Below are 25,558 nucleotides of genomic sequence, written 5' to 3' on the forward strand. Positions count from 1 at the left end.
GGCGGAGGTCGGAGAGCTGCTGCATGGAGGAGGCAAAAGCCCCTGTTTCGAACGAAACAGGAGACCAGAGCGAGCCCCTCTTCCCCGGCTCTCTCCTCCATGTGGCGGCTCCCCGACCTCCACCGGCCGGCCTCAACCTTCCTCTCCCTCTCCCTCCCTCTCCCTCTCTCTTTTCCTCTTTTTTCTTCGTCTTCTCCTCCTCCAACGCCGGTCTTGTTTTCGTCGCCGGAATCGTCCCGATCCACGGCCGGCATAGCTCGAGACACCCCAAACCGGGCGGTTCGGGACAATTCTGCCGACCTTGGTTCAGTCTCATGACAATGAATCAGAATATAATCTTGATAACAGTTATAAAGATGCTCATGTTGTATGCTCAGAATATATAAGATCCACCTCTCAGGAACAAAAGTATACAAACAATGCTACAAAAGTGAGTACTGTTGCAATTGAGTAGATGCCTTTCTAGAACATTGATAGAATGAGACATTGATCTATTTAACCCCTTGTTATTTAAATAAAACTAATAATCTAGCATGGCTTTGGTCATATAAAATTCTTATAAATGACAACAAGCAATGGCCCATAGTTATGAATGAGAGAGGATATACATTTTTAAGTAGACTTCTCTTCGTGCCACAAACTAGGTCCCACTAATTTATTCCACACTTACCTGGATGATTATTTTTAAAATTTCTAGGAGTATTGGCACTTCCAGATACTTGGATATGGCATGACATGACACAACATTTCTGCAAATGTCAACAGGACACTTCTTTTTATTCCCCCCTCTTGAAAAGAGGTGTCCTATTGACATAGCAAAAGTGCTGAAACTAGGCAATTTTTTGGGGGGAGAATCATTTGGAGACTCTTAGTCTCAAGTGCTAGATATTTTTAAGTGTCCTTAGTGTTTCAATATGAAGTTATCAAGGCCATATTGACACTTCAACAAAAGTGTCCCCATCAAAATTATGAAGTGTCCTTATGTTTTTAATTTAAAGTTATCACAATTATACAGACACCTTAAGTGCCATAATGTTTAAAAATAAAGCTACCACAATTGATTATCAATATAAGTATCCCAACACATCTTAAATAATCTTAAATGAACCGAACAAATGACTCAAACAACTAGCAAACTCATGGTTATTCTATTAATTTGTTTGTGAAACAACACATATAAACTCTCTTCCCCTTTCTAGTTCCTCTTTTCTGTGTATGTACTGAAACACACGTGAACATGCATGCATGCATATACACACAAACATACATACACATGTATGTATATATGTATGCATATGTGTATACATGTCTATATGTTTGTATCATGTATATATGTTATATGTGTGTGTATGCTATGTCAGCATGCCTGGATTCTTGGGGGCTGCTGTGTTTGACACACACTTGAGACACTTGGCAGGTAACACTGCTTCATTATGCCGCTCTGATGGCATCAGCTGTTTGCATTTTGAAGCACACCATGGTGTTCGATGACCAAATCATGAAATTTTGCCTATGGGTTGATGGACACATAATTTTGAATTTTTAAGTTTATTCAATAGGCATATTCATTGTATAAAGAGAACTCGCTAAGAGGCAAAAATTGAGCTGGCAATAATGGTACTTTTTAAAAGCATACCTGTTTAATGTCTGCAATATCTATATCGCAGTAATAATAATCAGAGAATGTGTCGATCTCCTCTTGAAACTTTCTCTTCGAAGAATCTGCAAGAAATAAGTAGTACCTTCCAGGGGCAAAAGCATTAGCATTTATGCTTACAAACTAAAACAATCTAAACAGATAATACAAGTACATAATGCAGTTAAGACTAACTTAGGATGGAAAAGTAGAAGACGCTTTTGTTTGCAACAATCCAAGACCCAAGAATAGTGAATGATATCTCTGTGGCGCATAGCGGCTTGATACTTGATCCCTGCCAAGCTCATCACACAATTTTAGTCAAGCAAAGTAATGCCTAGTACCCAATGAAAAACAAAAGGAAGTACCTTTTCTCTCAGCTGCAATGCAGTGAGTAACCGAGTCATTGAGATTCATTGAGAAAGTTCCCCCATTCTCAACCACAATTTTATGAAAGTAGTCTACAGAAGAGGATGGAGGAACATTGATAAAATCTAACAAAGTCAAGAAGGTTTAAACAATTTTCAATCTAATTAAATATTGGAAGAACTAGAAACTGGATAGGCCAAAACTTGTCTCTACACAACATGATTAATTCACTCAGATCAGACTGAGAGAACCAGCCAACAGTAAAGCAGGTAACATCCCCCATATCAATATGCAGATGAATTTGAAAAACATGCTCAAAAAGAAAAAGGAGGTGCATAAATGAAATCAATTAGAGGATACAAAACATCATATTTGCAAATATAAGTGTCTCCTCCTTAACACCAGAGATGTCGGTATGGATCAAATGAGCAGGGACAATGGAAACATTTTTCTTCTCTCCCTTCTTTGTGGACTTTACATGTTTTGATCCATGATTTTGTAGACCTCCATGATCGGTTCCCCTCTGTGTATTGCCATTGCTTGAATGTACCAAGTCCACAAATGCTGAGATCATAAATAGAAATACTCAAAACACAATTTCAAAAAAAGTATCTTGCACCTGCTTGAATGTAAATTGCAGCTGCTTTTTATAAATTGAAATGCAATCAAAAATTAATTTGAAATAACAAAATCAAAAGGGGCGTGCACAAAAATCCAGGAGTAGTTCATTTAAGTAATAATAATAATATCATGTCTCCTATTTTTTACCATGTTCCTGAAATTCTAGCACTTTGAAATTCTCTATTTCTATATTTCACCATCTATCAGAGCCTCAATTTTCTTTCTTTTAATTGTCTCTTGGAGCTTCGTGTGAACCATTATATTAGTTTGCACATGCATCTTTAACCCATGGGCACTGCAAGTGTTTCCCATTAGCTACATGTAAAACATTGTGCCATCCCTCTGCACAAATAATCATGACAAGAAATGCCCACTAACAGATACCAATATTTAACAAAAGAAAATCTTCATTTTCACATACCATTCAGATTAGCTGTAGACTAAATTATATGAAATCAGGTACAGTATAATGTAATGATTTATTGAAATTTCCACATCTCTCTTATTATTAAGTTTGAAAATAAGCACCATGATCCACATGGAGGTTGGAACTGTATTCAGAGTTTACCATCTACAAGAGTAAAACAGCAGTCGCATGCATCAGAAGGCCTAATAGTTGATTAAAAATCAAGGAATGCTTACACTGAACATCAAGGCACTCATGCCATGGCTTGTCATATCTCACACGATGAATACGTGGAAATCTCAAACTGTATGGCGCAGCAAATACCTTGGAATGTTTAAAATTGGTGTTAAATACATTTAAACAACTAGAAATAATAGATCAAAGATAACAGCACCATACGGTCAAGGAAAAACATGCTTTGCAAGATCAGGTATTATAACAAATACAACAGCATTAAAGAAATAAGTATACAATCATCACAAGAACTATAGTCTAAACAAGCAGTGCAATCATCACCAGAAATATGGAAGTACCTCAGACTTTATTGTTCGGATATCGCTAGTTATTGAAAGTATGACCGATCTGCGGTTAAAAAGTGATCAAAGAATTGCAAGATCATAGATACACTTAAATGAAAATGAAAGAGAAAAAAGGCTGCTAACTTGTCAGGGCTGTCAATCCAAACATCTGGCCTCTCCTTTGAATTATTTGTTACTTCATAAAAGGGTGGCACTTTTTTTGGATATTCATTCTTCCTGGAAACACAATTTGAAATTAAACAATAGTTTTATTAATCAAAGTTTCCCACCTTCAGAGTTAAATTTAGAGAGGAGAGAAAAAGTAACACCAAAAGAAATTTTAATATAATCACTTAAAACAAAAAGGTGTCCAAGTATTTATGAAAGTTGAAAGTCTATGTTTACCAGTAGAGAAGCCTATTTTTATCTTGCAGAATGTTAACCATTAGTGTCTTACCTGTGTGAGACTTTCCCAAGACAGACTACCAACGTGGGAAAAAAATCAAAATTCCCATAACAAAATTAAATATCCCTATATGTAGCTTTATGAACTAAAATTTTCAGTAGCTTGTGGAAAAGTCTAGGGTTGACAATGACTTTTCACAAACTATAATTTCATTTTTTAAAACTAAGGAATAAATGAATTTGGACATGTTAAAAATGAAAAAAAGATACCTAAACAATATTTCAACGTTTATTTTTATGTTTTCGATTCTTTAGCTATGGATATATCATAACGATAACTAATAGATTATAACACTTGGAATGACATAATGCAGGGGAATATAACAATCAAATAGATACAGAAAATGTGTATCTAAATCAGCACATCTCACAAACAAATATATCTAAATCCCACTATTTTTTTTCTTCAAAAGGAGGCCAGTAACATGACCATTAAAAAGAATGCACTACTTTGTATAACATGAAATGGCCCCTTTAACCCCTCCAATTGATTTCCAAGTCACCTATCAGTTTCCAGTAATCATTCCATCACCATCTCCCAGTAAATATATTCCAAGTATTACGAATTGGGTAACGTGATACAAATCTCATCATATCTCCAAAAGATAGATTGTGGTCCCTAAAATGGATTAGAAACTAGGTCAGGCTTAGGAAAAAAAGAAAACAAACAGCAACAATCTTATAAGATTACCATATAGGCATCAAAATTCAACTGGGCATCCACCTCATGGTACCACCCATCATAGAGAAATACACTATTCCTTTCTCTTATTTCTAATATGATATAAATAAAAAGTAACCGCCCACTGTCTTCATATTGAAGTCTTTAAATTAGTGACCAAGGAAAGAGATCGATAAATGTGAAACTGCATCATATATGAAATATGAACCAAGAATTGATAATCTACCCTCAAACAATACAGCACTAGTGTATCTCTCTCACACATTTCAAACTCATACCATGCTATTTAAAGCATTTTAAGGGATAAAATGGAACTTTCCATAGACATGTAACACCTTGTCAAAATTCTAGATAGATGTGAAAGAGAGGGAAGATTAACAAGATATGGATGGCAAAAGCAAAATGGTAATTAATCAAAACATGCACCACATGCTCTCAAAGTTAAAATTTTGGTGGTTAATCCAGAAAGCTCAATAGTGAATGCAGAAGAGGCTCAGTTGTTGTATGAGAAACAGATAATAAAAGATTAATAATCAGGGAAATCATCTAGGAAGCCACTTTAGCTACTAAGGGTTTTCAACTTTGGCGCTAGCATGACGGATCATATCTTTCTGTTATGAGACAAGGTTTTAGGTGCCAGCCCACGCCACCCCGCATGCACCCTTGCCGGGCAAGTCATAGCACCAGCACTGGATTGACACAACACCCATTTAATACTTTCTATTTTTTTTAAAGCTCTTTTTTACAGAAATTAAATCCTCCAATAATTTTTAGTTTTGGCACAACATAGCACATGCATTGGCACAGCATGGCAGAGAATGTGTGTCAGGGGCTAACTCCTTGTTTTGAGGCACTAAGTATCACAAAAATGGAGAAGGCAACTGCTGATATGATGGCATCTCCAGCCAAATTAGCATCTATATACAAAAAGATGCTAAACATGAGCAAATGGTAGTAGCATGGTAAGACATCAAGTGCATAAAGGAACTGACAAACCAACTCATGTTGAAACTGGAAACAATGAAGGGACAGGAGACTGTCAGATCAACAAAGCCTCTGACAAGCTGACAAGATCTGGTTGAGCTTTTGAAAAAGGCCAACAACTTACAACTTGATGTTCCTTTATTTGCAAACAAAGTCTTGGTGACAGGCTCATGATCCAAAGTTGTGACTTGCAGCTTCAACAAAAAAAGTAACTAAAATAAAAATCTGGGAAAAACCATATCGAATGCTGCAGTTTTATTCTTTTTCAGATAAGAATTCAGAAAGATATCCGAAAAATAGAAACAATAAATAAATCCATGAAAAGGCAGTCAACCAAAACATAGGTAAGTTGACTGCTCTGCTAGACATAAGGGTCTATCATTATCCCTTTCCATTTTAATGTAACAAGACTTATCTATGGTTGGCTTTCAATGCTTTTGGGCCCCATCTTAATTAATCAGTCCACAGAATAACAGTACAGAAGTAACAGAACAATATACATACTTCTCCCTAAAAAGTGGCACTTGTGGTTTTTACCCTAAAACGGTGGTGCCTGACATTCTTTATAAAATGCAGGACTTTACTCAATCTGTACAGGGGAAAGTAAACATCATTCTGTTCAAATCTGATGTTTAGAGACTTCTTTTGTCCCAGGACAGTCATAAGCAGAGATATTTCAGTCAAGACCAGTCAAATTTGGTAGTTCTTATGGGTCTTTGATTCTGCTATATCATGTTTGAGTTCATGTAGATGAGCTGCCAACCTATTTAGATTGACTCTTCAATGCATGACAAGTTCAATGCCACAACAATGAGGAAATACGTGAAGTTCAAGTGCAGTTAAAAGAGTAAGGGACATAAAAAGAGATTTAACATCATGATGGTATAGGACTACCTGAAATAGGGCTTCAATTTGGTAATGAGAGTATCAAGCTCCTCGTCAGAGAGACCAGTACCAACTCGACAGAATGAAACAAATCTATGAAAAATTATTTAATAAAAGTATTGTTAAAATAACTTTTAAAATAAAAATAAAACAGAGTGATACATAAAAAACTAATTTAGACCACATCAAGATAAGTGTTAAAAAGCAATATGATCCGTAAACTTGTGTTAGGCATGGTGATATTACTTAAAAAAGAGAGAGGAATATAGAAGAAAGAAAAAGAAAGGGACCAAATCCAAGCTCCAAGGCAACATGGGAGGACAATTGAAGAATATCTATTCATAGTTCACCAATGAATCCATTCAAATTCAATATTCTACCACCTGCATTGTGAGGCATCAAAGTACAAACATCCCTAATTTAATATGGACCCTGAGTCAGCTTATTGACCCTGCAAATTTCAGTTAACTTTAATCTTGTAAACAATCAAAATAGAAGTAATCCAACCACTTCAAAAGGTTTAGATGCATCCTGCATATTACAAATCAAAGCATACTTTCAGATGAAATTGACAGCTTTCCTCATTGCAAGGATGTAGATATCTAAGTATATCATGTAAGAGTCATAAGATGTACCACACCAAGAAATGTCATCCTCCCAATATGCAGCTAAAAAAAGACACAGTCAATAAGTCATTTTCTTTTATTTTATAATACTACTAATTGCTTCTTAGCAAGGTATGCTGAACCGGTTCAGCAGACCATGTTTCTCAGTGACAAGTAACTGTGTCATGAAAATTCAAACAAAAAACTTGCATGCTTCAGTTGTCATTTAGCATAAAGCCATCTCAATATATAAGCTTTTGCTGATAAAGCCAACTTATACATAAGTACATACATCTTGCACAACCCAAAGGATCTAAGCCACAAACTAGCTCTTGTTGATAAAACAGTCCAATACAAAGAAAAAATCATTTCCTTCTTCTCATTATCTGTTCATAAGTAGTAGTACTATATTTCAGAGTGTCATAGTTACAATGATAACAAATAATAATAACACAATAGATCAATTAACTTGAAAATTATAATGCTTCCAGGCATTTCTAGATAACCTGTCAAGTCGCTAAATATCAAAAACAAAAACCAACCGGATGGATTTACTACATTTTCAGACAATCCAGAACCCCCATTCCAAGAGACAGGGCAGAGAGAAAAACCCAAAATCCTTTCTTAACCTTTTAAATCTAGCTTCATTCTGTATTTTCTTCACCTAAAAATTTCCAATCTCACCATTTTCTCTTGTAAGCTAGAGAGTCTAAGGGGTCAAATTGAGAAAAAAACCAAGCTTTTAAATCTCATGGGACGGGGCTGTCCCGGTTTGCCCATGGAATGGGATGCACCGCCTTCCCGCCCTGTCCCAACACTTGGGACTAGGGATGTCCCAAGACATGCCGATCGAGATGGGACAATGGCGGGATGGTCCTGCCCCAACACTTGGGATGGTACCTTGTCCCAGTGTCCTGTGGGACATCCCACGGGCATTTGAGGCCATGTGAGAAACCATACCTCTAAGAGAGAGAAATGCAGTACAAACAGGATCATACTAAATCTAAAGTTCGACCACATGGTACCACCATATTGCAGAGTATTTTTCAGAGACTACAATATCTTTGATATAGATGCATGCCATATATACAACCTACACAACATGCACAACTATAGCACGTTGGAAAACCTAGTGTCACAATGTGTATGGTAAAAATAACATACAAACAATAGTAAAATCATTGCAAAGAATGCAATAGGCCACAACAACCAACTAAAATGGAAAAACTGCAATCTGAAATAATGCATTTGGACACCACTGGTAAAGAAATAATTAATGCAATGGCCTTCTAATCTAATAGTATAGATGATGTGAACTCTCTTTAACATACCCTAATCAAAGACCACCATCTCAATATAACAAACTCATGCCAAGCCTCACTAGCCATATCTCATGATCAAAATCTTTAGTGTGAGAACATTAACTTATCTACAGAAGCAGCATGATGGCCTTGATCAGGAAAATGCACAATCATAACAGTTACCCATTATACTACAAAATCTGAGTCAAAATACAGTAATTTGAAAGAAGAAATTCAAAAATTTTATTCACCGTTTTGGACAGCTAGTAGAATCTGAACGCACCGCAAGACCCACCAAAAACTGAGCTACCTGCAATGAGGCAGGAAAAGAAGGGATGAAAAGAACAATTGCAAATGGAAGTTGATATTTACACACATTACACACATCTACAAAGTCAACTAATATTTAGCTCTCATAGAGCCATCTAGCAACAGTCCATATGCAGCTACCTGCCCTCTTGCAGCATAGGGTCACTCCTAGGTGGCCATATAAGAACTACAGGGTTAATACATCAGAACTGCGTTTTAAGAGGGTATTATGATGAAAACATGAAGCACACCTCTCCTCCACGACGGCCAGAACCAAAATATCCTCCTATAGTCAAAAATCCATCATCATCAATTTAATCTGATCAATGAACTCTAGAACGGGAACCAATAAAACAAACTTACAAAAAACAAACCTATAATAAGCACATCCAGATCAGCACCAGCATGTATGTAATCAGGTTTCAACTTCAACCACTTTCCACTTCGATCACCAGGTTCCCATTTGGAACCAAGGTCCTTCAACACAATTCCCTCATCTCTGAAAAGTATCTAAGGAAAAAATTAAGTTCACTGCATATAATTAAGATAGAAGAATGACTAGCATTTAATAACTCGACATTTATGATTTTAGCAGAACACAATGTACAAGTATGCAAGAGCAAATCATCAATAGCTGTCAAATGTTCATGAAAATGTGGCATCCAAACTATTGACCATAGCCTATCTACTTGCAATCAGATTGGTCGGGGACCATATCCTCCATGGAATGCAACTTCCTTCCCATAAATTTTCATGACTTTCATTATGGTCCATGTAGGCCTTTTTACCAAATATCAAAAGTAAAAGTCACAAGCATAGATATAAGCTTTCTTTTTTAGCATCTGCCCAAGCGTACTCCTGGAGCCCAGGGGAAAATTGGAAGTCCAGATGACTGGTGCCCCCGCAACCTTTAGAATAGCAATAAGATTTCAAAAGGATTATCAGAACAAACTTTGGTGCTAGAGATCAGTCCAGGCTAGCTTCAAAATTTGAGTGGCAAAATAACAAAATCTGATCAAAAAAATAAAAATTGTAAGACTGAGTTGCTTCAATAGCAGTCTTGGTTCCTCAGCATTCTTGGGTGCACAGATCCCAAACTTCATCCCTCCTGCCATCCTATATTCACCTTATGTTTTAGATACTCATTGCACTCTTCTAGCGTTCATTCAAAATCCACCAAACCAAAATTTCAGACCATAGATTATTATCACCCTTCTATAATCATATAGCACTCCCGAAGAAAAACTTCACTATGTTGGCCCAACTAATTGTGTTGCAAATGTCATTTTAACATAATAATAAAACCTAAATACAATCCTTATACAATTTTTTTTCTCATGCATCTTTTTTTGCCCTTACTATGAGTTTGAAATTGTCTGAAACAGACCACAGAATAGGGTGTAGAGATACAATGTCCACTGACTCAAAGCAAGTTACTCATTTAACAAAATTCTCACATACTCTGCTAAGGTTCATAAATGCCAATGATGGTCATTGATTTTAACGATTACATGTTTCTGATCTGTGAATAAAAATATATCTGCAAAAACTGAAAAGGGATGATGATTTAATCACCAAGTGTAATTAATTACATAGTCCTTGACAAGAAGGAAATAGGAAGGACAAATTAAGTCAATTCTAGGTTTACAAGAGAAGGTATTTGTGATGTTATACACCTTCAGGAATTTAATGTGCATGTACGAGCATGATTTGCATTTGTCTTAATAATCAAAGCCAAGTTTAGTAGCAATATCTATAAAATTATAAAAATGGTCAAGACTCATGGGACAACATATATGTATGTTTGAATAACATACTTGTCCGTTGTCCCAAAAAGAAGCAAGCGGTGTAGATGCAATCAATTCTATTAAAAAATATCATAGGAATTCTAAATCAAGCCGCATTTCTCAGAAATGCATTCCTTGAATTTCCTGAACACATGTGATGGTCCTAGATTTGTAGTAGCGGATCTAATGTGCTAGAGGTATTTATTAAAGGAATATAACGTATCGAATTTTTTACATTTTACATGCAGGTTTTTGGATTGTTTACTACAGAATCAAGATACCTGAAAAAAAAAAAAAACTTCAAGCATCATTACAGGTGCCAATACATGTGCAATATCAGTACCTCACATGACTGGTTAAATCCCAGTAAGGTAAGATTGTTCCTTCTTGATTTCTCATTTTTTTTAATAAGAGTACAAGATTCCACATCAGTAAGCCTATGGAATCACTCATTTGGGCACATGAGAATTCACCTAATCTGAATGATGCATAATGATGAGGTACAAATAAAATGTCTAGTTAATTAAATGATCAAGTTATTTTTTTAAGCTTTATATTAGAATGGGTACACCTATGTGTATACAATCACGTGTCAGAAAGAGAGAGAGAGAGAGAGAGAGAGAGAGAGAGAGATCTAGTTCTCAACTTCAGAAAGAAATGTTATGAGTTTAGGCTTTCCCAAGAAATAACCAGCTATTTTGATTAACAAATAAATAAACTCCAACTATAAGAGACTATGCAGTTATTAAAAAGAACAAAACTTCAGATTTATTCTGAAGGATAGAACTGATTAAAGAAGTCCATGCTAAATGACAACACACCTATCCATAATTTGGTTAGACTTTTGAATCCATCCTAAACCACTAATGATAAATACACCCTTGCAACTAATACTAGTTTTCTTTCATGATTCTTGCCATATCCTTAATATTTTGGGGCTAAATGTTTCTGGACACACAGCATCACATTCAGCCTATAAGTCAATGCTTTTGTAGACATATATTCTTCGCAGAAAAAAAGGACAAGAAAACCATGAAAAGGCTAGATATACTTTGAACCAGCTAACTGAACAATTATTTGCTTGAAAGAGTAATATAAATAAATAAGATGAATAACAGAAAGGATAAACTAGCATACTCATATTTCTGACCTGTTCTCAATAGTTTCTTTGAAAAATCTCTCCACATCTTCCACAGTATAAGCAACAATGGACCAACATGGTTCGCCTGAAAATTCAAGATAAATATCAAGTCAAGTTTTTTCCTCTAACATCAAATAAATAGGTGACAGAAAATAAGCACATAAAAGCATATTAAATTCTACTAAATGCAAGAATGCACAGAATATAGGTAATGCAAAATATGCCAGTTACATCTCATGCAAATCCTCCAACTTAATATGGCTAGAATCAAGTTGTCATTCCACTTGTTGCGATGATAAGAACAAGTGTTAAGAACAAAGAAGATATTGAAAGGAAATAATTTGAATAATTCATCAGAGAAACGTCAGGATAAGAAATTCTTTAATAGCTATTGTAGTGATCTATGAAACACAACAAAATTAAGCAGGTTCACAGTTGAATATCATTGAATGTATAAGGAAGAATATATGTGTAAGAAAATAAGGTCATGGTCTTCTTCCATTGGGAAATAAGCTTCATAAATTTGAAATGTGATATCAATGCCATAGATGATGTTCTTTTCCCAAAAGTGATCACTTGGTATATTGTTTGTAATAAGACTCGGTTGCTTCTTTAAAGCTATGTTGCTGAATCATACAATATGATTGAACTTGTTTTGCAGAGCTAGGTATTGATACTTCTCTTGTCTGGATGGTGGACTATACAATTCAAAATGATATTTTTCGTTTCTAATATTTTAGATGTTACATTTAGAAGTTTTCATAACCAATCAAATTCTAAAAGACGAGAATGAAAAAAAGAAATGCTTACATAATATAAACCAAGGTCGGCAGAACCGATACCGGGTACCGTACCGGTTCTCCGGTGGCATGAGTCAGTACGGGCCGTGCCGGACCTGTACCGACGGAGAAGACGGCATGCAGACTATGGAAGAGAGGAAAAGAGAGAGAGAGAGAGAAGGGGGAGAGAGGGAGGGAGGCCAGCAGAGGGTGGCAGACGCGCTTGCCTCCGCTGGCCCTCCACCGGCATCTGCCACCCTCCGCCGGCCTTCCGCCCTCTCCCTCTTCCTCCCTCCCCCACTTGCTCTCTCTTTCCTTCTCCTTCTTCGGCTCCGGCAACGGATTTTGTTTGCATTGCCATAACCGTACCGGTGAGCCGACGGTACGGCTCAGAACGGTCGGAACAGCCCGGTTCGAGACGGTTCCACCGATCTGATATAAACTATCGCAGTGAACAAAGGGTACAATAAAGGTTTAATTCATTCATCACCAATTCACGTTCACAAAAATTTATTGAATACTTGAATATCACCATGAAAAACATAAAATAAACATAGACTCAAGCAAGGTTCGCGGTACCGATCGTACCGACGTACCGGTCGGCTTCGGTAACGGTACGATATCGATGCCGAACCGATATCGTACCGATATGGCACATTCGGCCTGGTTTCGACCCCATCGTCTTTTTTTTTTATTTGGAGTTCTTTCACTTTTGGATTTTTTTTTTTGATGTTTTATGTTTAGGTTTAAGGTTAAAACTAGATGATGCAACTTATTACTTCCAAATGATTCAAATAATGAGATGAAGAACATAAAATATTTTCAAATTAAGATACAATCAATTACATACATTTAAAGCACTCTCGGATATCTAAAATCGGGTCGAGTGGCGATGCTTCTCGTCAATATCTGGATCATCAGCATAATATGGAGGCAGATCAACCCATCCTTCTAACCAAACGGCATTGTAGTCTTGTATGCTCAATCCTCGAGGAATGCGCGTCAGGTCATAAGAACTCTCGAATCTCTCGCTGAAGCTCTGGCTCTAAGAGGTGTCTTGATAAGGGGCCCATCCGAATATGCCGGCAGTAAAATCCGACCCATAAGACCCTCCGGGCTGCGCAGGGTAGTAGCCACCGGAAGATGACTCTAATACACCATATCCATAGGCTGGCTGAGGCCACGGATAATAGGAAGACTCGGAACTTGATACATCAATGGATCCGACTCCACATGGGAGGTCATCTGCAGCTGTATCCTGGCCTCTTGAACGATCTCGAGGAGCTCTTCTTCGATATGCAATGGTATCCGACCGGTTTATATCAGACGGCCTACCGTGGTCCGTATCTTGTGTAGCATGCGTAAACTGAGACTCTCCGGTGTATCGAATAGCTCCCTCCGGCTGTGTCTCATAAGTAGTACCATACTGTCCTCCACTTCCTCCATGGCTAGTAGATCCATCACCACCAAAACCTTCATCGCTGCTGGTCCAAATCTCCTCCTCGACGCTCTCCATTGGGGCCCTTTCCTTTTCTCTTTACTGGGATTGACGCCCTCCTGATCGAGTTGACTGGGTACTAGAGCGTCCTCGTCCTCGCATGAGAGGATCATCTCTCTGAATGGGAGCGTCGTACCAGTCATGCGGTGACTGGCTCCCCACTAGCCACGTCATATCAGCTGTAGGAGTGCGTGGAATGTTGCGCTCAGTCCATTGTTGTGGATCGACCATAGCCTCGGTGGCTATGATGCTGGCTGGTCGTTGAGGCGATCCTGGCTCATCAAGCTCGGGCTCCTGCTGCTGAGCTGCAAGCCAGTCGAGCATAGGATTATCATCATCATCTGTAAAAGTCCTATAGATGAGATCTGCATACTTGAGCTCCACTTCCTCCTGAATGCATTTTAGCCTCAACCGCAGATTGTAGTGTACATAAACTAGGTCGTTGAGGCGCTTTTGTGTCAAACAGTTCCTCTATTTGCTGTGGATGAGGCCGAAAATGGACCAGTTGCGCTCACAGCCACTCGAGGAGACCATTTGGGAGAGGATCCGGATAGCTATCGGCTTAAATTTTTTTGCGGATCCGCCAAAATGAATCCACCATTCAGCTGTAAATATATTGAACATAATTACATTTTACATATATGATGGCCTCATAGTTGAAGATAATTCAGATGCAAAAATGTCTTGCAGATTTGTATTGTACCTGGATTCATAGTTGTCTTGCTCACGATAGCTGGTCGCTGTCCAAAGCTGTGGCTGCCCTCTCTAAATAATTTGGTCTGTGGAAAGAAGCTTGTTGTAGTATGTCAATAATATAAGATCCGATATATTTACATATGTTACTAAATCATAGTTACCTCTTCTATACATGACGCGGCGACTTCTGGATCAGGCTCCATCTTATAAATAACATTACGCAGAGCATGAAGAAGTTCATCATCCATACCAATTCCACTCTCGTACTGAAATCGGAGATTCAGATAGTATGCTGCACATAGATGACACCATCTTAGTATAATTATACAAATATATCAATCAGTATAATTATCAATATTATCGCTTACCTGCTAGATGCAATTTTCTACCCATTTGGGCTCCCCACCGCCGCTCAATGATGTTGATGTACTCCTGGGCATGGGCTACATCTGCCTCCATGATCTGAGCCTTTGCCTTCTCCATCATGTGATACAAAAAGCCCATCTGGGAGTACCTCTCGCTATCCACGGCCCGCAGCACTTCATATAATGGTTTGATAGCCTTGACTATCGTATTGGCCCACTGCCAGAATGACTGCCTAGTCTTCCATCCTGCTTTCTTCAGTGCCGGCCTGGGCATATCTACTTTCCTGCCACTCGAGACTGACAAACATCTGACGTAGGGCTCCTTTCTTCTCGATAAGGCTATCAAGTGCAATGTAATTTGTAGCAAACCGTGTGACTCCTGATCTAAGAATTTCTCTCCCTGCATACTTTCTCATTAATGAAAGAACCCAAGTATGGCTATAAATATACCTGGTGATGCGTTGGGCTATCTCCACCGTATGTTGCACCCTCCGGATCTTTCCAATGTCCATCAGGATAAGGTCGATGCAATGTGCAGCACATGGGGTCCAGAAAATTTGTAGTCGCCGCTCCATCAAGACCTGCCCGGCCAACTTATATTGCGGCCCGTTATCAGTGATGACCTGCACGATATTCTCCTCTCCAATCTGATCAATCACCTTCTCCATAAGTCTGAGGATGTATGAGGCGTTGTGCACCTTATCCGAAGCATCAACTGACTTGTGGAAGAAGGTCTTCGTATCACAGTATGTCAGAAAGTTGATGATGGCCCGCTTTATCGGACCGGTCCAACCATCACACATCAGAGTGAGCCCATATGTGGGCCACTTGCTCTTATATGAGCCAATCCAATTCTGTAGCTCCTCCTTATTGTTGTTAAGAAGTTCACCGTAGATGTCCTTCGGGTCTGGAGGATCGACACCAGGACCGGCAGACTGTATGGCAGAAATGGCAGTCTTGTAGTATGTATTGTCTGCAGCATTCGCTGGAATGTGGCTGAAGTGGAACCAGGATCAATAGCTCGCCACATATCCTTCTTCTCCTTCTTCTACATTGTGTCTACCCTTTGCTACTTTGAATCTCTCCTGGGAAAGGCATGCGGATCTACATCATGGATTGACGCACCTGGTGGAATCCCTCCGGAAGACTTCTTTCGGCCACCAAAACCACCCAGGATAGATGCAATCCGGCTACGTCCTCTGCCCTCGCCCTTCCTGACTGAGGTTATCCTTTGAAACTCTGGATCTTGTCTGCTTCCACCAAAACCGGCGTCCGACTCGAAAAACGAGGGCCCAAATCGAGCCCGATGCCTCGCCACCTCCTCCTGCTGCCACCGATCATTCAAACTCGCCCGCATGGCAGCCTGGATCTGTGCCTCTTCCTCATCTGGACCCTCGACCTCCTGTGACTCCATCAAGTGATAGGAAGGTGCCTCTGCAGCTTGGCATTCCACCTCCGCTTTCTGCTTGGTAGCCCTCTTCTTGGCTGCTTTGATCTCAGCGAGGTTTTTCCTCATCAACTGACGGGTGCTCGATGGGCACTCCGAGCATGCAGATATCTCACGAGAATTATCGGCTAAGTACTGCTTTAATCTGGTTACCCCTTCTCCTTTGAAGCACTTATGGCAATAATTGCACTGAAATTGGTATTGTTCACTGAGCATCTTCCCATGCTCCCAGCCAATATTACACTCTTGGGGTTGCCCTCTCCTTGATGGCTCCATTCCTACGACCACATTAATTTTTTTCAATTTCTATTTTTTTAATTAAAAATTAATTTTTTTTAATTTTTTAATTAAATTATAAATTATATAAATTCTGTAAAAACAAAAGTTAATGTCACCATTAACATCGTCCATATATCGACAACATATAAAAAATTCAAAACGAAATGGAATCATTGAATCATTTCCTATTTTTTGGCAATTTTTGACTTAATTTTTTTAAGCAATTTAAATGAAATATTAAAAAAACAATGTAGGGGAAAGAATTTTACCTTATTTAGTTTTTGCTTTTTCTTCAAGAAAAACGACGCTCTCCGACCCTTTTAATTTTTTTTCACGCCTTTGTCTTTGCCTTTCTCTTCTTTTTGTCATCCTTTCTCTCTGCCTTTCCTTCACCTAAGCTGACGGATTTGGCTTTAGTATTCGGTCGGCTTTTATAGCCAACCATTGAGGCAATGTGGCACTTTGAAAAGTGCCACATTTTGCCACAGCGCGGCACTTTCGAAGTGCCGCACAAAGTGGCACTTTCAAAGTGCCTCTGGCCAGCGCTGGCACTAATTTTCAGCAGCGAACCGATGCGAACCGGCTTGGTTCGCACCGGTTCGAGCTCATACCGGTGCAAACCGCTCGGAACTGTTTTATACCCCTGTACCGGACCGGTGCCAGTCGGTACCGGTCTGGTACGAGCTAAACCGACCGGTGCAGGTCGGTTCAGCAGACCATGGACTCAAGGGTAAGCCAAGGAGCTCAACATGCGGCTAACTAGCAAAAAAACAAACATCAAACCTGATTCATAACCATTATTACTGCCATAAACAATTATTAACGGAAATGCATGCATGAATGTGAAATACACATATAAAAGCCATACATAGATAAATACATACGGAGGTTTGACCTGACAATCGAGATGGCTGGGAAGTGGGAACCAACCAGCAAATGTGGTAAGGTGAGAAAGCCGCACATAACCCATAGCTCTTAAAATGTAACTGGACTTCTATGCTCAGATGTTCTCACCACAAGTAAAGGTTGTAATTTATTCAGTATAAAGATTAAGATAACCAGTTAAACGATAAAATTGATAAATCATTAAAAAATCCTTTGATTCAGTATCAGTTTGTCCCGGATAGTCTTGCTCCGGAATCCTACTGGGATCTGAATTGATGGCAGATATCTCTTATATTTATGCAATGCCAAACTATAATTGATACAATTACTTCTCAAAATGTGAAAATGGCTCACCTTGCAAACGACGATCATTAAGACCCCCATTAGGGGTCAGAATTTCTAAGCGACCCTTTAAAGGTTTTACAACTTTTCGCAGGAGGTCATGTCTTTCTGTCAAGCTCTGATGAATAACACTAGTGTCTCCAACATAAAGAATATCAAAAGCAACATCTGTACATATCTTACGTCAAGACAAACACCAAAGATGCAGATATTAAGTCGAGATAAAGCTTAAAGCTCACCAAAAGTGATAAATATAAAAAATGATGGCGGCTTAATGATGCATTACTGCATGAGCAAGAAAAAGCATATGCAAAGTAGGGTGGAGCGGGCAAGACAGAGAAGGGATTTAGAATTGTGAAAGAAACTATGGTAACACCACCAGTACCAGTTCCAAGCTTGTATACGGAAGGTGGAGGGCTAATGTTAGATGGACAGAGGTAACAGAAATGACTCAACTCTAGCTGTTCTAATGGTAAAAATTTCACAAGGGACCTAAACAGATGGAAACAAGCTTGTTGGTTCTGGATATGCTTCTGTGAATATACCTTGAGCAAGCTCATCTCATAATAAAAGCTTGATACGGGTCAAAAAGCAGGATATCCATATTAACAAATTCTAACACTCAATCTACCAACTTGCTGCAAAATTCTAGCCATAGAAATTCCCCATTTTTTAATTGCTTTCTTTGAATTGATGAAGCCGAGCACAACTTTTAAAACCTTCAAACAATCTTCGTTCTACTACAAACAGCAATTCAAACCATAAAGAGTGCACATATATATGTTAAAATTAAAACTTGCAAATCATGCCAGTCTTCCCACTGCAACACTAGATGCTTATTCCTTACCAACCTCACACTGTGAAGCATATCAAACAAAATATCAACTGCAGAGGAAAGGATACAGCACAGCTGCACGTAAAAATAATAATAATAATATTAATAAAATAAAAATAAAGAAATGAAGACAGTATACTCCATCTTATATATTATCAAGGCATTATCATAAAGCACAAATTTTTCAGCTTGGAACCTGGCGGTCACTCTCTAATCCTTCTCTAGCTGCCTTTGCTGCAAAAGGATGTTTTTCATAATTAGGGTAGCAAAGAAAAATAAAATAAACAGACTGCATGCACTAGCAACGGCATTATACTATCCAATGACCTATTTCTTGATTTGAACCAAATTCTGCAAAACGTTGAGTCGACGTGTCCCAAACAAGCATTTCACCATCCAGAATACACCTGAATAACATCAATTTGCACAAAGATAAATGATGAATTTTATTAAACAGAAGTTATGTTTATCAGGGTAATAATCCCAAAAGAATATGAAAAGAAAAAAGAATGCAAAACTAACTATAGGACAATTTCAGCTTTAAGGACCTAAAGTAAGTTCCTTATGTTTCAGAAAACTTGACAACTCAAGGTGGTTCTTTCATTTTGAAGGATTCTTTATCCTCTTCAGATGTTCATTCCAGATATGCAGTCTGGTTGGTACTTAAGAATCTGGAGACTTTTGGGGTAGTCCTGGTATTTCACTGGAAATGATGTCCGGTTACAAATTTTCTTTTCCCTGATGGGGTTCCTGTGGGGCAGAGGGACAACATAAGATACAGTTCAGATTACTAAGTTCTGTAGTTTTATGATAAGGTTCATTTTCACTGTCCTCATGTCAAGGTATATAGTACCAGAGGAGGTTATTTTTTCCTCAAATTAGTTGTGGACAAGAATTTTAGGAATGTGCATCTTACCAGCGCCTAATAGTGCCCTGCCAAGTACTGATATGCAGATGAAAATTATGCAACAATGTCAAAAGGTAAACTAAATATATGCAAAGACAGTAGAAAAATTATTTCTTTATTTTAGTATCGATTGCTTCATTGTAACAAGCAGCCATATTTGGAACATCTAAACAAGAACTTCAACCCCTTTTAAAAATTATGATATCTGATATATTGCTATTCTGGATACAACTAATGCAACCAAATTTTGTTTGACGTTGGATAATGGAATTGGGCTTTAAAGAAAAGGTTACACATGAGATGAAAATGTCAAGATAACAGAACCTCAAAGATAGTGGAAATCATAAAAAGGAAAAGGATGCTATTTTTTTATCAATTTGTTATAGCATTTATGACAATTCAAAAGCAAACCATAAACAGAGGGAGCAGAATGCCAGGAGTTCTAGTGCATTCTCACATAAAAATTAACCAGGATGATTACCTCTCAACAGTGATGTTCCGTAAAATAACATTCAACATGCCATGTTTGTACTCAGGATGATCGAGAAAATTCCTGTGAGCATCAAAAAAAAAAAAAACATCCTGACTACTATTTAAGTAATTAAAATGAACAATGCGACACTAAATTTATCCAGATAAATATTGATGAGTCTAACATATTGAAGAAACAAACTAGAGAAAACTTTCAGCAGTTACTTCATGCAATAAAAGCAAAGAAAATGAATCATTTCAGACAGAACTAAAAATTTAATGTTAACCCAGAGATATTCAAGTTAGGAAGAGGGAAAAAAAGATACTAAGCAATTGTCAGAAATATAAGTGCAACTACCGTGAAAAAAAGTGAATTTCTTCTCCATTCTTGTGGATTTGAATGCGATCACCATCAAACTTGCACTCGACAACCACATGCTTTCCGTGAAGCTAGAGAACAAGAAAAAATATGTGATTAATAATGATAAGTGCAGATCATGTTTCCCTATAAATGAGGATAACAATACACAGCATGTTGCTTTTGCTCTTGACAAAAGAATATTAACATCACAAACTCCAGACAAAAGAAGTATACAGCCAAGGATATATTGTTCGGTCAAATGCTTAGATATAGGTTTACCTTCCTCCATGCAGTTGCAGCATCAGTGACCCTCAGAGCTAGCTGAGGCCTTACAGCTTTTCCCACTTCTATATCCTAGTCATGAAATGGACATTTTTTGTCAATGCACATTACTGCATGTAATGGGCTTAAAAGAATTTTATGCTGACAAGATCATCCAAATGAGTCTAAAGAATTTATAAAAGAATGACACAGGGGGTAAATCATACAAATAAAACTAATATGGATTCAGCTGGGTTCCTGCATATGCCGTGTGCTCAATATGATTTTGATTTTTTTTTCACTTATTGATTTAAAAAAGTAAATGTAATGCAACTAAAAATGACTTTTGGCACCACCATACAACATATCGAAGAAGCTAAATTTGATTTTTAAGTTGTTAACCATACAACCTTGATTTTTAAGTTGTTAACCATTCAACTTCTCAACTATCTTCTATTGATCACAAAGCAGAACAGCTTTTGCTGCAGTAACCCTAAGAGTCAGCCTTCCGCTGGTAAAAGGGGAAAAAGTACTAGACAAGTGATGCACCGTAACCAAACTTAGAAAAATTCCACTGATTTAAACTCAGCTCATTTCCTCTATGGGTTCAATAAAGATGATGAACAAACAATATGCTCAGTCAGCCAAGATCCCCCTCCTCAAGAAAAAAAAATCGTGGAGACGAAAAACAAGGCCCATCCCAGATGACAATTGGATCCAGCTCACTTTCGCTGCTGATGACTCCTACTCTTAAACCAGCCAAGTTTGACAGCTAGCATTCAAATGAATGTTATAATCTATATAAATAGACAGAGCTTACCTCATAAAGATTCCTTTAAATGAATACTGGATTTCATGTCAAACAGTCCATGAAACTTGTATACCATATGATAACTTTCTAAATCCTTCCTCAACTTCCACTCAGAAATTTTTAAGGTCTCCATCCAGTAATGCTAATTTAATTTCATCCTCCATTCGTTCCAAATACAGTATGATATGAAAACCTACTATTACAACCAAGAGCCACTTACCTAGGATATTGCATCCACTGTTCAAGTAATTCATAATGCTTCTATGCCTCTAGTTTATTCCAATAAGGATCTCTATTGCAAGATTTTTTAATGGGCTCATACAATATATGCCATAGTACAAATTGTGGAAGGCAAGTTACAAATACAACATGAAATCAAATGGAGTATAATGCTTCAAGGTTCCAATAAAAAAGCATGTAAGAAATTCTGTGCACACAATTTACAGGCTCCATCAAATATAAATACCAAGAATGAAGATCATTTTATGTCCAAGTTGGATTTGATCAAGCATTTCAGAGAATATCTTAGGGAATACAGATAACCTTGGCATTACCTATACTGAAAGAATTCATTGTAAGTCCATATAGCATCAGAATTTATGTTGCGCACAATTTCATTGGTTTCAAGAATTTATCCAAGCAGTTATTGCTAAGAAAAAACAGATTTTTGCATTACAGAAACATGTTTCTGAGAAACTAAATATTTTTTTTAATCATAAAAATTTCAAGTTTAAAGATTACATTAAATTAAGAAGACTCCAACACCTTATTCTGAATTTATGTTTGTCAACAAACTTAACAGATAATTATTGAACAAACTGTTCACCGAACATGCATAAGCCTCATGCCTAAAATTGTAATATAGTTTTGGTTTCTAATTTCTTTTTTATCATTGTCAACATTTATATCAGTCCTGATGGAAGTTGATATTATGCTGCATGTTGAGAGTCATTGACTGCCTAAAAAATGAAAACAAAATACTGAGAGTCATTCACAGTACTGGAGAGACAAGAAGGGGCAAGACTTCCTGGTTATGATTGTGGAAGTTTACTATTAAATTGGAATATCATAGAATATTCTACAAAAAATAAAAATACTATAGTCTTTTCCAGCATAAAAACTTAAGTTGTTCCAAGTTTTAGAGCACAACTGACTGGAAATACAGCTTGGTGTATATATGTTCGCAATCTCCACAGTGAAAGAGTAAGCTACTTAATTCATGTGGAGAGAATTCCACAAACCACAAATAGACACCATGATTTACACTTCATAAAGGAGTATCATTAATTGTCAAGGGAGTGCAAAATATGTTAGAGAGAAGGGAACCAAAGCTTAATATGTTCAATGCTGACAACTTGATGCTACCTGCCGTTTATGTCGTTGACTTCGATCTTTCAGTTTTTCACAGACTAGTTTTAGGTCACAAGTGACATTGAACAAATCTTCAGCATCTGCGTGAAACTCATGAAATATACTCTTCTCACTAATCCCCAGCTTCAGATCTACAAAGAAGATAAATTGAAGTACAAAACGATCATTTTCTTTAAAAGAAGACCAACCAATGATAGAAGCTTGTCTTTTTTGAGTAAAAATGAAGTTTGTCAATGAGATACCTTTAAGAATGATCATTAGAATCCACTTCATTTCCAGGGCATTTGTTTTCTTAATGAGACCAGAAAGAACAGCAGTCTTCCCTTCCCTGTTAAAGGATGTTTGACCGAAAAATAAATGGAAGACAATCTTGAGCAGACAAAAGCCATTCATGTGTATGCATGTCACAAACGCAGAACACAAGAACAGAAAAGTACTTGAAACATAGTTAACAGCTATAATCAAGATCGACGGAACCGTCCCGAACCAGGTAGTTCAGAAAGTACCGAGCCTTACCGACGGCGGACCAGGACGGTTCTAACAACCGAAACAAAAAGCATCCGACGGAGGAGGAGAAGGAGAAGGAAAGAGAGGAAAAGAGAGAGAGAGAGAGAGCGAGCGGGGGAGGGAGGGAGAGGAAGAGGAAGGAAGAGCGGAGGCCGGCAGAGGGAGAGTAGGAGAAGGAAAGAGATAGCGAGCAGGAGAGGGAGGGAGAGGGAGAGGAAGGAAGAGCGGAGGCCGGCGAGCGCACGGAGGGCCGCAAAGGAGGGGCTCCGCCTCTAGTCCCTTATTTTATTCAAAACAGGGGTCTCCGAGGGGGGCCTTTTTAAATTGGCTATTTTTAAGTAAAGTTGGCAAACGAAACAGAGGACCGGAGGCGAAGCCCCTCCTGTACGGCCCTCCACGTGCTCACCAGCCTCTGTCGGCCCTCCGCCACCCTCTTTCTCTCTCCCTCCCTCTATCCCCCTTCTCTCTCTCTTCCTCTCTCCCGTTTTCCCTCTCCCCCGTCTCCTCTACTGTATCGGTACGGGCCTGGCATGGAAAGGTACGGGGGCGTACTAACCCGTGCTGCCAAGCAACCGATTCGGGCCCCAGTTCCGGCATAGCAGACCTTGGTTATAATGATTTAGAGTTTCTGAATTTTAAAATAATAGGGGTCTACCCTCAATCTAAAGTGAAAGAAACCACTTTTGGATATCCATAGCAGTAAAATTTGAACCTTCAAGTATCTTCAAACCTTCAAATTATACATCCAGCCTTACAAACTACAATTTTTTTGTTAAAAACTGAGCCTAAAACAATGAGCAACACCAGATATAAATTAGCTAAACATTGGTCATCCAAGGGCCGAGTTCCCTTCGAAATCAACCGAGCTCACCGGGGTCCCCGCCAGACTCTGATGGTTTGCAAAAGCTGACCAAGGTAGCACGGCAGCGGTCACCAGAGAAGGGCTACATCGTTAATTATCTGTAGCAAAACAGAGGGGAGGCGAGTCAACCTAGTGCCGGGTTGGAACCCAACACTGAGCCACGGAATGGAGCGGGGCGGGCCAGGGCCCAAAAGGAGGTTTGGTGGGCCTGGACAGTGAACCTGGGCCGCTGGACCTGGTGATGATCGAGGTAGGGTCAGGCTAGAGCCAGCATAAACGGGTCAAAAGCCCTTCCTCTCTGCGACAGACGATTTAGTTGGAGGAGGAGAGAGAGTGATCAGCGTCTTCCCCGGCAAAAGCTCCTTCGCCAATGGCACTCCCGTCCTCGGAGGTGGGCAACAGCAGAGCGGCCCTGGCATTGACCGACCATGGAAAGTGGGGAACCTCCAGCGGCGAGCGGGAGCTGAACCTTGAGCAGGTTGGTGATGACGGGGCAAGCCAGCATCGGGCCGGGGCTGGTCACAGGAAGGAGGTGGCGACAGGATATGGGCTGAGAATAGTGCGAGAGACGCCCGACCGGCGACTTGGGGGTTTGGGAAAGGTTGAGCCTGAGGTGGATCTGAAATCCACAATGAAGTTGGGCAATCGGGGCTGCTGGATCAGCCATCTGAGCCTATGGATGCTGGTGGGGCCACTTGGCCACGGTCCAAAAACTGAAGAGGGTGCTAACCAGGGAAGGTGGGGAAGTGAGCACTTTGGAGGAGGCCTTAGGAACCTCCACCTAGGTAGTGGGCGACGTGGAGGCAGATGTTGAGTGCCCACCGGTTGCCTCTACTTTGCAAAGATGAAGTTTTAGTTTTGGAATTGTAGGGGGTTAGGGAAGCCGTCATTTTCAGCCTCCTTCAGAAGATTGGTACAGCTTCATAGCTTGGATGTATGTGTGCTCTTTGAGAGAAGACTGTCTGGCAAGAGCCTTCAACAGGCCAAATGACATTTCCCACCCTCATGGGGCTTCTTTGCCATTGAATCTTGAGGCTTATCAGGGGGCATTGTGGTGGTGTGGGGATAGGGGTTTGCCACTTTTGATGTCTTTCACAAATGTAATCAATAACTCATCATGGTGATTTCTGACTATATCGGGCCCCTTGGCTTTTGTCTGCAAAGTATGCTAG

General features: G+C 38.9%; 1 protein-coding gene across 6 annotated transcripts in view; it reads right to left on the reverse strand.

Annotated features, from left to right (window-relative positions):
* Nucleotides 1-25,558, reverse strand: part of LOC103701483 (DNA ligase 4) — a 35,556-nt gene that overhangs the window by 4,299 nt on the left and 5,699 nt on the right. For 2 of the 6 annotated variants that reach the window (XM_039128811.1, XM_039128812.1), the window contains exons 3-24: nt 23,260-23,363; nt 23,012-23,148; nt 20,854-20,928; nt 20,572-20,663; nt 20,224-20,295; nt 19,163-19,242; nt 19,032-19,069; nt 18,904-18,910; nt 18,013-18,168; nt 17,669-17,782; nt 11,719-11,794; nt 9,156-9,280; nt 9,033-9,067; nt 8,724-8,782; nt 6,576-6,659; nt 3,695-3,787; nt 3,566-3,614; nt 3,269-3,356; nt 2,366-2,569; nt 2,005-2,130; nt 1,832-1,931; nt 1,637-1,742 (exon numbers count right to left, since the gene is read on the reverse strand). In XM_039128811.1, coding sequence (XP_038984739.1) covers nt 1,637-1,742; nt 1,832-1,931; nt 2,005-2,130; nt 2,366-2,569; nt 3,269-3,356; nt 3,566-3,614; nt 3,695-3,787; nt 6,576-6,659; nt 8,724-8,782; nt 9,033-9,067; nt 9,156-9,280; nt 11,719-11,794; nt 17,669-17,782; nt 18,013-18,168; nt 18,904-18,910; nt 19,032-19,069; nt 19,163-19,242; nt 20,224-20,295; nt 20,572-20,663; nt 20,854-20,928; nt 23,012-23,148; nt 23,260-23,363 — 2,020 coding nt within the window. The remainder of the gene's footprint in view (nt 1-1,636; nt 1,743-1,831; nt 1,932-2,004; nt 2,131-2,365; nt 2,570-3,268; nt 3,357-3,565; nt 3,615-3,694; nt 3,788-6,575; nt 6,660-8,723; nt 8,783-9,032; nt 9,068-9,155; nt 9,281-11,718; nt 11,795-17,668; nt 17,783-18,012; nt 18,169-18,903; nt 18,911-19,031; nt 19,070-19,162; nt 19,243-20,223; nt 20,296-20,571; nt 20,664-20,853; nt 20,929-23,011; nt 23,149-23,259; nt 23,364-25,558) is intronic. The other 4 variants (XM_039128817.1, XM_039128814.1, XM_008783549.4 and 1 more) reach the window with 4 other exon arrangements.

The sequence above is a fragment of the Phoenix dactylifera genome, chromosome 1, assembly GCF_009389715.1.
Source record: "Phoenix dactylifera cultivar Barhee BC4 chromosome 1, palm_55x_up_171113_PBpolish2nd_filt_p, whole genome shotgun sequence".
Taxonomy (NCBI): domain Eukaryota; kingdom Viridiplantae; phylum Streptophyta; class Magnoliopsida; order Arecales; family Arecaceae; genus Phoenix; species Phoenix dactylifera.